Consider the following 14,721-nt stretch of genomic DNA (forward strand, 5'->3'; position numbering starts at 1 on the left):
TTGAAGCCAAATATGCAACAGGTCTGTTGGCTTTTGACCTGGACTAAAGCAAAAAATACTTGCTTTCCTCAATATCGCTGCCTTCCTCCCTGCCCTGATGCTTGTTGACAAACTTTCACTTGAGGTGTTTCTGGTAGTTGAGCTCCATGCTCAGTTATCATACATATTGGGGCAGGATTAAGTTATGATATCCAGATTACACTGGCTAGATTTTAATAACTGTGACTTGTTTTCACAGATATATCGTCATGGTGACCGATCTCCTACGCGATTGTATCCGACAGATCCATATACAGAGAAGAACTGGCCCCAAGGCTTTGCTCAGCTAACCCAGGTCAGATCCAGCTCTCACTCCATCCCTCGCAACTGTCTGTCCTTGAGCCTCTCATCTTCGCTCATGCCTCACCCTTTTCATTCACCTCACCCCTTTGCTGCCTTGCCCTCTCTCTGTCACTCTGTCCTGACTGCTTGTTGATCCCTTGTCCCTACTTTCTCGCTTTCCTTCTGATTCCCTGGTTTCTATCGTCACCTTTGAGATCATTTTCAGAGTCGTGGCTAGCTATGGCTGCATATTAGTATCTGTGACCCTAATACTCACACCTTTTGAAACTCAAGTCCTCCACCCATCAAATTCTTTCCATCCTCTGAAAAATGTGCCAGCACTTATGCAGTTGTCCTTCACTTCACGTACACTATCACCAATGCACTTCACGTACACTATCACCAATGTCTGAGCAGGGGTGACTAAAGTACTCACCATTTACTCACATAATGAAAGGTTTAGAAAGAGCGGATGTGGAGAGGATGTTTCCACTAGTGGGAGAATCTAGGACCAGAGGACAGCCTCAGAATAAAAGGACCTACCTTTAGAATGGAGATGAGGAGGAATTTCTTTAGACAGTGGGTGGGTAATCTGTAGACTTCAGTCGGAAACAGACGGCTGTGGAGGCCAAGTCGTTGGGTATTTTTAAAGCAGAGATTGCTAGGTTCTTGATTAGTAAGGGCGTCAAAGGTTGCAGTGAGAAGGCAGGAGAATGGGGATGAGACGGAAAAATAGATAAATCCTGATTGAACGATGGAGCAGACTCGATGGACTGAATGGCCTAATTCTGTTCTTTTGGGTTACTCTGGCTTTCCAATGACCAAGTTGGCCATGAATAATTGCATGTTCCTTAAATCTGGGGTGGAACCGAGATGTTAACACTGAGGATCTCAGTGGGTCGAGCAGCATCTGAGGGTGATGGAGTGGGGGAGGGCAGAAATGGTTGAGGTTTGAGGTCAAAACCTTGCTTCAGGGCGGAGCTATCAGTGGAATGTATTGAACTGGATTTTGGTTAGTGATTTTCTGGTGTTGGGCAGGGTTTTGCTGTTGTGATTGTGTTTATCTTTTCACTGCTCTCTATACTCCATTAATGGCTGGGACTTCTGCTATTATTTTTGTAGGTTGGAATGAGGCAACAATACGCACTGGGCCAGTATCTTCGACATCGCTACAATGACTTCCTCAACTCCGTCTATGACCGGAATGAGGTGAGCAGCTGATTGAAAGGGCTGTATAATCTATAGGGCCAAGAAGATATGGGGTGAGGGGCCGGGTGGGTGGGGTTAGGGGCCGGGTGGGATGTGCGGGGTGGGTGGGGTGAGGGGCTGGGTGGATGGGGTGGGATGTGCGGGGTGGGTGGGGTGAGGGGCTGCGGAGGTGAGATCGGTGGTGAGGTGGGCTTGGTTGGTTGAGGACCCAGGGTGATCGATAACGTGGGGTCAGCGGCCGGTGTGAACGGGTACAGTGGGCTGATTCACTGAGCTGAGGTGGGTTGCGGGACTGAGGCGGTGGAGTTGGTGGGGTGAGGAGGTGGAGGAGGGGCTGGAGTGATGGGAAAGGCGGGGAGCTGGGGAGGTGGAGTGAGAGGTCGGGGAGTGGATGTAAACCAGTGCGTCTTCCTTGTCTGGGTGGAAAGGGTTTCCTTCCTCCCCTACCTTGAGGCCTATAATTTCATAATGGCATTAACATTCCTCCAGGCTTGACCCATCCTTTCTAAAATCTATTGCTTGTACAACTCTATCCATGCTAGGGTTGCCAACTGTCCCGTATTAGCTGGGACTTCCCGTATTTTGGGATAAATTTGTTTGTCCCACATGGGACTGCCCTTGTCCCGTATTAGTAGGGTTACCAACTTCCTCACTCCCAAATAAGGGACAAAGGGTGATGTCACCGCCCCGCACCCCACGTGACCTTACCTAGCCAGCGGCCACGTGCTCCCGCTCCACCAATGGAGATGGCCGGCCGGGCCGGGAGGCGGGTTGCTACGCAACCTCCGTTAGGCGGCGCCCGGGCCTCCGGACCTAGCCTGTCCGGAGCTAAAATGTCGTAAACCTAGAGTGTTGGGACCTAAACTGTCGGGACCTAAACTGTCGCGACCTAAACTGTCGCGACCTAAACTGTCGCGACCTACAGCGTCGGGGCCTAATACGGTATTAGGCCTGGGGAGCGCTCTAGGTCCAGAGGCTGTAGGCCCTGACGCTGTAGGCCCTAACACTCTAGGTTTCTGACATTTTAGCTCTGGACAGTCTAGGTCCAGAGGCCCGGGCGCCGCCTAACGGAGGAGCGAAGCAACCCGCCCCCATTGGTGGGGGGGGCGCCATTGGTGGAGCGGGAGCACGTGGCCACTGACAGGGTGAGGTTACGTGGGGCGCGGGGAGCGGTGATGTCACCTTGTCCCGTATTTGGGAGTGAGGATGTTGGCAACCCTAATCCATGCATATCTGTGTCAGTTCCCTTGCAAGGCTTTGGTTTGGTGGAGGTAGAGTGCCATTAGCCACGGTACCGTTTACCACATCGGGATACTGCTGGGAACTGAATGCATGGCTGGTGTGTATTTGTGTGACTTTTCTCTCCATAGATTTATGTTCAAAGTACAGATATTGACCGGACTCTAATGAGTGCTGAAGTGAATCTTGCCGGTCTGTACCCTCCGCAAGGACATCAGATCTTCCATTCCGACTTGAAATGGCAACCGATTCCTGTGCATACTATGCCTGTGGAAAATGAGAAGGCAAGTCTCCTTGGGAGCAGTGGGGAAAGGTTCATGGGGTCGAATCACTTAATGGGATAATATGAGGGTACATTCTCCAATTACTGTTGCTATATCCCATGGTGATGGGACGTGTGTGTGCTATTCCTTGCCAGGATTCTTGATCTTGTATCGCTCATTGGGGCAGTGCGAGTATGTTATCCTTTAGGACAGGGTTTGCTCATCTTTCCTTTCATTTATTTTTGCACGTGTTGAGCCCTTACCATTTTCATCTAATAAATTCTAGAAGTAATGTGTGTTTTTGGTTTCAGTTTCTCAAGTTCCCGCGAAAAAACTGTCCCCGCTATCAACAGCTGCTGGAGGAGACTATGAAGAGTACAGCAGTTCAAGAAAAAATACAGGAAAATAAGGCAAGTGTCAAGGGCTGAGTGATTAATATATTAGCATCTAATGCATGTATTTGTGCAGATTTGATGTGTGATCATACTGCTTAATTAAATAATTTGAGTCTATACAATGCATTTCACCCCCGTGGTACGTACAGCCAATTAAATATTTTTGAGATGACACAGGAATCTAGAAATACTCGGGTCAGGCATTGCTGTAGAGGTGCAGTCACCTCCTGCACCTGTGACTGAAGTCTGCCTGGTTTATTCAACCACGTGCAAGGAAGTTGCTCAGATGCAGAACTGCAGGATGACTCGCGTAAATATTGCAGCTCAGCCATTATCGTGCCCTGAATAGTTAGATGTGAACTACATCATCCAGTTCAAAGGTTACACATCGTAGATGAGTATTTTCTTGACCGATGTGCTGTCATTTTTATCATTTATTGAAACCAACCATATTTAAACATTAAACGTTCAATCATGCAACATCCCTTCTAAAGTCAAATGTTATTAAACAGCCACATTTACCCTGATGACCGTCTGCATTCACAACCTTTCACCTCTCTGCATTCCTTCAGCGGTTAATTGTTTAGGAATAAGCTCTTGGTTTCCTTTATCTAATGTACATCCTGTAACTACTCCATCCTACCTGGGGCTTGCAGGTTAATTAAGCCTGCCGTATAAATATCTATCTGTATTGTCATGGATGTCATTTTAAAGATTGCTGTAATCCTATGACATTGTTACATCCGAGAGAAGATTTCAGTGGATTCTTTGTTATTATTTTACACCCACTGTGTTTGACTTGTTTTATAGGACAGGGGCATTTGCTTCATTACTTATTTCACCAGCGGTGTCAGCATCCTAAGAGCCATACAGTATATATTCTCAAAATACACCCTGATCCTTCAGGCACTGGACAGAGTCCCTGTTTCACAGATGATCTTTCAAAACTGGGAAAACCCTACTGGGAGAGAAGAGTTGCAATGAAGGGGAAAAGGGGTAGAGAGATGAAACGAGAAGTTTTGTGACTGGGTGGAGAGCAGGACAGATTGAATGCTGAGAGTGGTAATGAAGCCATATGCAGTAGGAAGGAAAGAACTGGAGAACAATAAATGGAAAGTGTGGGGAAGTGGACCAAGGCCGAGCACAGTAAGCATATGGGACGTGACGCTGTCAAATTGCACTCTGCAAAATTCCAACTCGCTGCAAAATCCAAACCGCAAACAACGAAACAACGAAACAACAAAGTGGGCAAGCAATCTGCTTATGGTGATGTTAGTGTAAGTGTAACATTAGCCATGGCACCAGCAGGATCTTCGCTACTTGTAACTGAATGGTTTCACGGAGTCTGCCATGCATCCACATGTGACCTGCTTAACACCAGCACCAAAACTGTAGTGCTCTTTCTGGGAGAGTCTTGGCATTGGACTACAAGTGACACAGGCTATGCTTGCCCTTTGATTTGGCAGATATAGAAATACCCTACCCCCTCTACCCTACCCCCTCTACTCCATTACTAACTCAATGGTGGTAAGGGAAGCATTTCCTCATGTTCTTTGTTTTCCTGGAGGCAGTGATACGACATTGCTCCTTTAGCAGCGCCCCAATTTCTGGCAGATTATTTTCACATGTCCAGGAATGTAGATGAACGTGGGAACAGATGCGTCCATCTGCAGTTAGTGTATCATTCTAAGTGTTTACAGATAGTGTATCATCCATTGTATTACCTGCCTGCACAGGATTCCCCTCTTCTTCAATAGGCTGCTATGTGTCACTGAATCAAACTTTGACACACACAACTGCCTAACTTTTTTTTAAAAACACGGTTTATAGTGTGGTCAGGGACCATTTGTGCAGAGAGGAACATGGTCACCTTCTGACGCTGATGCCCTTTTATTAGATCTGGTATGAGCGGTTGAGACATAAAGCTATATCGCACAGAAATAGGGCCTTCCACCCACCTTGTCCATGCGGACCAAGTTGGTATTATGGGCTGGTCCCATTTGTCTACATTTGGCAAAAATTGCTCTTAAAAACGTCCTATCCATATATTTGTCCAATTTATATACATACACATATATATTTCATACATCTATATATCTATTCTGATTGCTTCCAACATTTTCTAATTTAGTGTAATGTTGCCTCTTTAGAAAGTCTATTTGCACAACATGACTACACCACCAGAAAATCAAAAATCAATTAATATTGATTTCTCTAACTTTGTAACCCTTGCATTCCCTCTCTCTATCTCTCCCCCACCCAAGTCGTACCAGCTTCAAAGTCGTCTTGTTGAGCTTCATTGTGCTCGTTCTCACCTAGGCCACAGCTAACAATGGCCTTTTTCCTTTATCATCGTTACTTTTTTGCATATCTTTCATTCATTACTTCTATATATCTCTACATCATCGTCTACATCTCTCGTTTCCCTTTCCCCTGACTCTCAGTCTGAAGAAGGCTCTCAATTCGAAACATCACCTATTCCTTTTCTCCAGAGATGCTGTTTGACCCGCTGAGTTGTTCCAGCTTTTTGGGTCTCTTCAGTTTAAACCAGCATCTGCAGTTCCTTCCTACACTTATCAAGGCATCATTCATTGGGGCGAGTGGAACTGTATGCAATATTCCAAATGTGATTTATCCCAAGTCCCATAAAGTTGTATCATGACTTCCTGATCCTTATACGCAATGCCCCAACTAATGAAGGCAAGCATACCATGAACTGCCTTTACCACTCGATCTATTTGTGTTGCCACTTTCAGAGAATTATGGACTTGGACCCCAAGATCCCTCTGTACATCAATGATGTTAAGGCTCTCACCATTATCTGTATATTTTACCCTTGCATTCAGCCTCCCACAGTGCAACATTTCCTCAGGTTAAACTCCATCTGCCCTTTCTCTGCCAGGCCTCCAGCTGATGGGTGATCCCTGTCTGTGATGTCCCTCTTGTGGAGAGGGTTATAATGTTGATCCTCTTGGGAATGTTTCCCTCCAGTGGAGTACCTGTCTCAGACCCTCCCTCTATCTTTTGACAATGAACCAATATGCTTTCTGAAATATTGTTCACCGTTTGCCCTTCTAGGGTTTCCTGGATATGGTATCTAATAAGACCAAGATGAAGGTGACAATAGAAAATGAATGGAAAGTTTATGACACCCTATTTTGTGAGGTACGTATTGTGTTCATTTATGTGGGACCTCTTGCTGTTGTTTGTCTCACCAGCCTGCAAATATATAATCTGCTTCCAGTGAGTAAATGAGACCTGTCCCTTTGTAACAGTATCACGGGCATGCTACGCAGAGCTGTCAGCAGAACTTTGCCCAGTTTTGTTTACCCAAGGACATGCTCTAGACTTTGCTATTGAGCAGCACAAACTAAAATGCATCCTGGTGATGAGCTGGCCTGACACCACACCTTTGACCTTGAGCAGTATTGGCCAATCTGCATTCAAATGCCCATCTTTCTCAACCTCCCGTAACCCTTTCTACTCTCGCAGTTATTTACTTCATTTCACCGCTGAATCCCTTCGACAGCTCATCTGTCCTTTTGCTTTGACAGCTTTTGAAATAGTAGGCTGCTGTTAGTTCTCAAATCATTCGCCATCAAAACCTGATCTGCGTTGCACTTCATCCAGTAAACTTGTATTTCAATCCTACCTTGGCAGAAAACTCACAATTTATCCTTGCCTTCCTGGGCAACACAAGAAGTGATCGCTCGTCTGGGAGAACTGAATGACTTTGGCATGGAAATCCTTTTCCGACTCCACAAAACGACAGATAAATCACGGCTGCAAGGGGGTGAGTGAGTGCCGGGTGAAGGGTGAAGTGGATGCAGTTACAAGCTGGACCTTATCTACCCTGTTTCTGGAATGACCTGGTATTTCCCCCCCTTGCCTCTGCCATCTGTCAAGCCAGCTGTAAACAGCATTTGTGTCGGTGAAATCAGCAGCTGGGAGGCACAAAGCGTTCAGAATTGAAACAGCTTCTGACTTCCTTTTCTATAAGTCAGGAAGATAAGGGCTTTTGCACCTGGTCCTATTGCCCTCCCCTGCACAAGTTGCTCTTTACCTTTTCCCAAACCTCACTGATGCTGCATTGAGTTTCTGAATTTTCAAAATAAAATTGGGACTGAATTAAGTTGTAGATTCACACAGCATGGAAACAGTTCTTCCAGCCCACTTATGCCATCCAAGGTGATCTATCTCAGCCAGTCTCATTTGGCTTTTTGGTCCCAAGCCTCTGAAATGTTCCTATCCATGTGCTTGTCCAAATGTATTTTAAATGTAGTTATTGTACCTGCCTCAACTACTTCCTCTGGCAGCTTGTGCAACATACCCACCTCCCTCTGTATGGAAAAAGTTGCTCCTCAAATTCCTATTAAATCGTTCTCCTCTCACTCTAAAACTATGCCCTAGTTCCTACCCAAGGAAATAGACTGTTTTAATATCCCCTTCTTGATTTTAAACACCTCTGTGAGATCACCCTTCTGCTTCCTGCACTCCGAAGAATAAGGTTCTAGCCTATCCAACCGCTCCATAGAGCTCAGGCCCTCAAGTCCTGGCAACATTCTCATAAATCTTCCCTGCACCCTTTCCATTTAATGGTATCTATCCTGTAACAGGTAACCAAAAGTGAACACAGTACTCCAAGTGTAGCCTCATCAATGTCTTGTGCATCTGCAGCAGAATCTCAAAATTTCTATATTCCGTTCCCTGATTGAAGAACACCAATGTGCCAAAAGCCACCTTCACACTCGATCTACCTGTTGGGCTATTTTCAGAGAGCTATGTACTTGTATTCCTGGATCCATTTACACTACAAACTCCCCAGAGCCCCACAGTTCACTGTGAAGATCCTGCTTTGGTTTGACTTCCCAAAATGCACACCTCACACTTATCTGAATTAAACTCCATCTGTCATTTCTCAGCCCATTTGCCTTACTATCATATATCATATCATATATCTACAGCCGGAAACAGGCCTTTTCGGCCCTCCAAGTCCGTGCCGCCCAGCGATCCCCGCACATTAACACTATCCTACACCCACTAGGGACAATTTTTACATTTACCCAGCCAATTAACCTACATACCTGTACGTCTTTGGAGTGTGGGAGGAAACCGAAGATCTCGGAGAAAACCCACGCAGGTCACGGGGAGAACGTACAAACTCCTTACAGTGCAGCACCCGTAGTCAGGATCGAACCTGTGTCTCCGGCGCTGCATACTGATCAAGATCCCATTGTAATTTTAGATAACAATCTTCACTGTCTACGATATCATTTATTTTACCATGATTTTATCATTTGTTTTCATCTGCAAACTTACTAATCTTTAGTAAGGTGTCCAACAATTTTTTTGGTAAGTAGGCTGGTAGGTAAGTAGGTAGCATGGTAGGCTGCTCTGGAAGGTTAAATCTCAAGGGATCCAAGGAGAGATAGTTGACTGGATAGCAAATTGGCTCCATGGAATAAAGCAAAGGGTGATGGTGGAAGGTTGCTTCTCGGACTGGAGGCCTATGACTAGTGGTGTGCCTCAGGGTTCGGTGTTGGGCCCATTACTGTTTAGTTTGCTGATGATACAAAAGATAGTGGTTTTGCAGATAGTGAAGATGGTTGTGAACGATTGCAGCAGGATCTGGATCGATTGGCCAGGTGGGCAGAGGAATGGTTGATGGAATTTAATACAGAGAAGTGCGAGGTGTTGCATTTTGGGACATCGAACAAGGGCAGGACTTGTAAATGGTAGGCCTCTGGGTAGTGTAGAGCAGAGGGATCAAGGAGTACAAGAGCACGGTTCCTTGAAGTTCGAGTCACTTTGGCCATCAGTCAAAGTATTGAGTATAGAAGTTAGGAAGTCATGTTGCAGTTGTATAAGATGTTGGTGAGACCGCATTTAGAATATTGTGTTCAGTTCTGGGCACCATGTTATAGGAAAGATATTGTCAAGCTTGAAAGGGTTCAGAAAAGATTTATGAGATGTTGCCAGGTCTAGAGGGTGTGAGCTATAAGGAGAGGTTGAGAAGGCTGGGTCTCTATTCCATGGAGCGCAGGAGGATGAGGGGAGATCTTATAGAGGTATACAAAATCATGAGAGTAATAGATCGGGTAGATACAAAGTCTTTTACCCAGAGAAAGGAAATCGAGGACCAGAGGACATAGGTTCAAGGTGAAGGGGAAAAGATTTAATAGGAATCCGAAGGATAACTTTTTCCGCACAGAGGGTGGTGGGTGTATGGAACAAGCTGCCAGAGGCGGTAGTTGAGGCCGGGACGGTCCCATCATTTAAGAAACAGTTGGACAGGTACATGGATAGGACAGGTTTGGAAGGTTATGGACCAAGCGCAGGCAAGTGGGACTAGGGTAGCTGGGATATTGTTGGCCGGTGTGGGCGAGTTGGGCCGAAGGGCCTGTTTCCACACTGTAACACTCGAGGACTCTATGACTCATCGTGCCTTGTCCATTTTTATCCAAATCATTGATGTAGATGATAAACTACAAAGGGCCCAACACACATTTCCTGAGGTACACCACAAATCACAGGCCTCCATTCTGATAAATAACTTTCTACCGCCATTCTCTGTATGATGCCAATTCTGTATCCAGGTAGCTAACTCTCCCTGGATCTCAGGCAATCAAACCTTCCAGAGCAGTCTATCATGTGGGACTATATGAATGGCCTTGCTGAAGTCCATGTGTCTATGTCTACGGCCCTGCCCACGTAAACCTTGATAGTTACTTTTTAAAAAAGCACTCTCGTATTTGTGAGACACGATCTCCCACATACAAACCATTCTGACTATCCCATGTCACCCCGTCTATCCAAATGCACCTATCTTATCCTGTAAAATCCCCTCCAATAACTTGCCTACCACAGATGTTAGGTTGACTCGTCGATATTTCTCATGTGTTTCTTTGCAGCCATCCTTACAGAGCACAGCGTTAACAACCCTCCAGTCTTCCGGCACGTCGCCTGTGTGTAATGATAAATCCCATATCTCAGCCAGGACTTTGATTTCCTTTCTAGCTTCCCACAGTGTTCTTGGATATATCTGATCAGACCTGCATATGTATTTACTTTCATATGTCAGGAAATCCAGCATCTCTGACTGCTGACTTTTTGCCTCCCCTCGTAAGTTCCCTCAAATGTGCATTTTGTGTGAGAGGGCCTGATGTAATCAGCCAGTGCAGTATTGCATGGACCCTCGTTTGCATTTTACCAGACACATGCTGAACTTCAAACATTTGCATTCCAGGAACCAAGCATCCTGGCTGCTCATTTGCATTGTGCAAGACAAACACTGTGATGACATCAAAACAAGCTTTCACTCAAAAACTCAAAATCAGTAATCCATAACTCTTAAGCAATATTTTTAAACCCTTCAGAAATACATTGTTGTTAAGAAAACCAATATTTAAAATCACTCCCTAAATGTTCCAATGTAATCCCAGAATACCAATTTCAAATTCCTAGTATAAATCACAATTTCCTCAAATGAAATGCCAATTTCTTTCAGAAATATTGGCAACTCATAAGTGGAACAGAGACACATTTCTAACGCACATGGTCAGTGTCTCTCTTTGAAATCAATTCTAAAGGAAAGAATTGAGAAGAAAATAAAACAAACTGAAAACACAGATAAGGCAAAACCAAACTGCATCTCTCTGTGGAAACCTTTCAGTAACTAAAAGAAAACAAAGAATAAACAATTAATTTCCACATTAAAAGCTTCCAAAGAATAAATGATGAATGGGTTGGAGCACCCCCCCCCCCCCTGCAAAACTTCATAAAGAGACACCTCTTATGACACACGAGATACTCCAAATATATTTAAAATAGAGCAGAATCATTCTGTCACATCCTATTCCATCTGGATTGTAGGATTAATTCAACATTCTCCCAGAACCAATCTAACAAAACAATATAACAATCTTTGCACACACTTACTTCATGCATTTTCACATTTCATCCAAATCAAAATTAACCCGCAGGTTGCCTTGCCTCGTGCAATGTGCTGAATCTCAAAGACATCCACACACTTAAGCAATATCATTTTCACTGAAGAAAAAAAGTAAAACACAGTGTTAGGCACCTCGAGGAAATAATCCAAATCCTTTAGGTTTTCACACACCAGAATGGTGGAAGACATTGTTCAAACTCACATTTAAATATCCCCATGTCAAGGACTCTATCAACTTCCAGTTTCCATTAACATTTCGAAATTGTGAGATATCCTGGCTGTTATCAGAGCGACCTACTTAACCTAGCATGGACACAAAATGCTTGAGTAACTCAGCGGCACAGGCAGCATCTCTGGAGAGAAGGAATGGGCAACATTTCGGGTTGAGTCCCTTCTTCAGACTGAAGAAGGGTCTCGACCCGAAACGAAACGTCACCTATTCCTTCTCTCCAGAGATGCTGCCAGTCCCACTGAGTTACTCCAATATTTTGTGTCTATCTTTGGTTTAAACCAGCATCTGCAGTTCCTTCATACCTAATCTAGCTTTTGGTTTTCCACAATTAAAACCTATACCCTCTGGTTTCTCTGCCTTCACTTTTCCTTTATTTCTTCATATTACTGCTAATAACTGAGCCTCCTTTACCTCTGCTAACATTCCAAAACACCTGCTTCTATTTGTTCCTCTTAAATACGAGTACATCATTGAAAATCATTTGTTTCTCTGAGGCTGTCAAAGGTTCTTCGTAGTCTGTCTGTGTAGTTCAATCACCCTGTCATCCTGACTTGGGTCCAAATCAGAGCTGCTGGGAGTACAGGTAATTTCTTTACATCCTTGTCATGGAGTAGGGTTAGTCCATAGTCTTCATGTTACCCATATCTATAGATCTCATTGTCTAAACTTCCCCAGTCAATATCATTGTCGTCCACTGGCAGGGGTGGCAAGCAACACAGCCGCCTCCATTTCCCCCACATAGTTTCATATGTTCCTTGTCCTGTGCGCTGTCTAATGCTGCTATTTTTGACCTTTCCTTGTTAGTTCTTTGCCATGACTGCGAGTATAATTACTCCTTTTACATATTTACTGTTATCTTGTCCCTGCCACCAAGCTTTTTTCTCAGTGAGGGCTGCTTCCAAATCGTATCCTTTCTCTTATCATTTTCTTTGGATCAATGTTTTATAATGATCCATTCTAGTTTGTACTGTGAATCTCAACTCTTCACCGATCTTGTCACCACGTTTTCTTTTATCCTCCACTTTGTTCTTTTGGTGCCACAACTTGCGGTTTTCTGCCAACAATATGGAAACTACTCTTCTCACTATAGGTGGTGAAATTGAACATACTCAACTGATAGGAGCCACATTGTTGATGCCTGTCCTGTGCAGTATGCTGACTACCCCAATTGTAGGAGGCTTGTGTATAATTGTGTTTAACCTGTATCCCAAGTCACAAAGTCTCAAGTCCCAAGTCACATCTCGTAGAACAATGTCTCACGAATAGATCGAACAAGTCGATTTATTCAAGGGAAACACTGAGAGAACCCAAAGTGCCTCAAAGATTCACAGCACCCACAGCATTTTTAAAATCTCACCACACAATGCTTACATGTGGAATCTGCATTTTGAAATAATTTATCATTGATCAATCCCTGTAACCTTTCCCCTTTGTCTTTCACCAGAGTTATCTTTAACCTTATGTTTCCTGATATTTAGAAAAACTCGAACATTTCTCTAACAAATCGGCGCAATAAAAGTCGCTCATTACTGATCAATTTTATTGCCCTCAGCTTAGTTTACAACCCCCAATGTTTATTTTAACTAAAGTAGCTATGCTGTGGTACCTAAACACCATGGTAAATATATTTAGCCACAGTGGACTTCTGTGTTATGGCTGTTCTGGTAACAGAAATTCACTCTTATGGAATTCACAAATCACTTCAAAAAAATTTGTGATAAGGCCCAAATTTCACTTTTACAGAATTTGTGAGGGTACAAAAACTAAATTCAATGTGAATGAAACAACAAATTTGTCAATTGTTGCCAAGAGTTCACATTTGTGGAAAGCTGCAATGCAGACGGTTTTCGTGAAACGCAACTGCTCCGTAACATGGGGGCGTACGGAATTTACACTCATCCTACTTTCCAAATTTCGATCCATGGTGTTTGGACGTTATGGCACATTCAATGAAAATTAGAATGGGAATCTGACACAAAAGCAGAAAATGCTGGGAAAGAGAAGACGAGTTTGTTTTCAATTGCAGAGAATATAGAGGGGGGGGGGGATGGGTAGAGAAAGGAGCATATCACTGATAGGGTGAGACCAGTTGAGTTGCTTAGAATATTAGAATTCGATTATGCGTTCACTGTTGTTAATAGTAAGGCTGTGTGACATTCCCATCACAGTGGACGAAACCAATGGAAAAATAAAAACTGGGCCAAAATGGCGATGTCAGATCTGAGGCATGCAGATTGGAAAAACTCAGCAACTTAAAGTTGGAGGATTTGATATCAAATCCAGATGAAAGATGAGGTCTCCCTGGATGTGTGTCAGGTCTGATGGTAATAGTGCGACTGACCAGAGACCGGCATGTCAGATGGGAATTAAAGTGACATGTGACCCGAAGTTTGGGAAACTCCTACAGGCTGAAATGCTTGTTCACGTTATTCATTCAATTGAGATTCAGTGCGGCGTTTCATCTGCCTGTTCCTGGAGTGTCTGCTTGTTCTTTAGCCACCCCTACACTGAGCTGCCTGCAGTGTGATGTGTCATTGTACAGTCCGCTTTACAAATTCAATGATTGTATGTCCCGTAGCCTCAAAGTTACTGTAGAGCTCTAAGTTGATTCCGGTTGCTTTTGCCTTCCATCTGATGCTTTATTTTTGTTCCAGGTTTGCTCCTCAAACAAATCCTGCAAAATATTAATCAAGCAATAAACGAGTCTGCTCCTGCACCACATCGTAAATTAATCATGTATTCAGCGGTGAGTCATTCTAGATTGTTCTGTTAACTGGATGTAGAGCAGAATGGATTAAAGTGTAAGCAGTTGAACGGTTGGAATGCACTTTACAACCCCAAGAGAGTGGTTATTGGACAACGTACCAAGCTTTCATCCCAGCACAGCCGGTAGTCGATGCCCAGTGGCTTGATATGGTAGTGTTGGCTTTTGGACAGAATTCTGCCATTTGTGTGGTATTTCCATTTGATACTAATGATTTATTGAAGGCTGTGTTGAGACTACTTTCAAAGGTCTAATGATGTTTGAAGAAGGGTCTCGATCCGAAACGTCAACATTCCTTCTCTCCAGAGATGCCGCCCGTTCCGCTGAGTTACTCCAGCATTTAGTGT

General features: G+C 44.1%; 1 protein-coding gene across 1 annotated transcript in view; it reads left to right on the forward strand.

Moving 5' to 3' along the window:
- LOC144602217 (lysosomal acid phosphatase-like) overlaps positions 1-14,721 on the forward strand; it is a 51,097-nt gene that overhangs the window by 21,978 nt on the left and 14,398 nt on the right. Inside the window, exons 2-8 of the mRNA XM_078415033.1 lie at positions 239-334; positions 1,444-1,530; positions 2,901-3,053; positions 3,344-3,442; positions 6,506-6,592; positions 7,088-7,220; positions 14,265-14,356. Coding sequence (XP_078271159.1) covers positions 239-334; positions 1,444-1,530; positions 2,901-3,053; positions 3,344-3,442; positions 6,506-6,592; positions 7,088-7,220; positions 14,265-14,356 — 747 coding nt within the window. The remainder of the gene's footprint in view (positions 1-238; positions 335-1,443; positions 1,531-2,900; positions 3,054-3,343; positions 3,443-6,505; positions 6,593-7,087; positions 7,221-14,264; positions 14,357-14,721) is intronic.

Source organism: Rhinoraja longicauda, chromosome 18, assembly GCF_053455715.1.
Source record: "Rhinoraja longicauda isolate Sanriku21f chromosome 18, sRhiLon1.1, whole genome shotgun sequence".
Classification (NCBI taxonomy): Eukaryota; Metazoa; Chordata; class Chondrichthyes; order Rajiformes; family Arhynchobatidae; genus Rhinoraja; species Rhinoraja longicauda.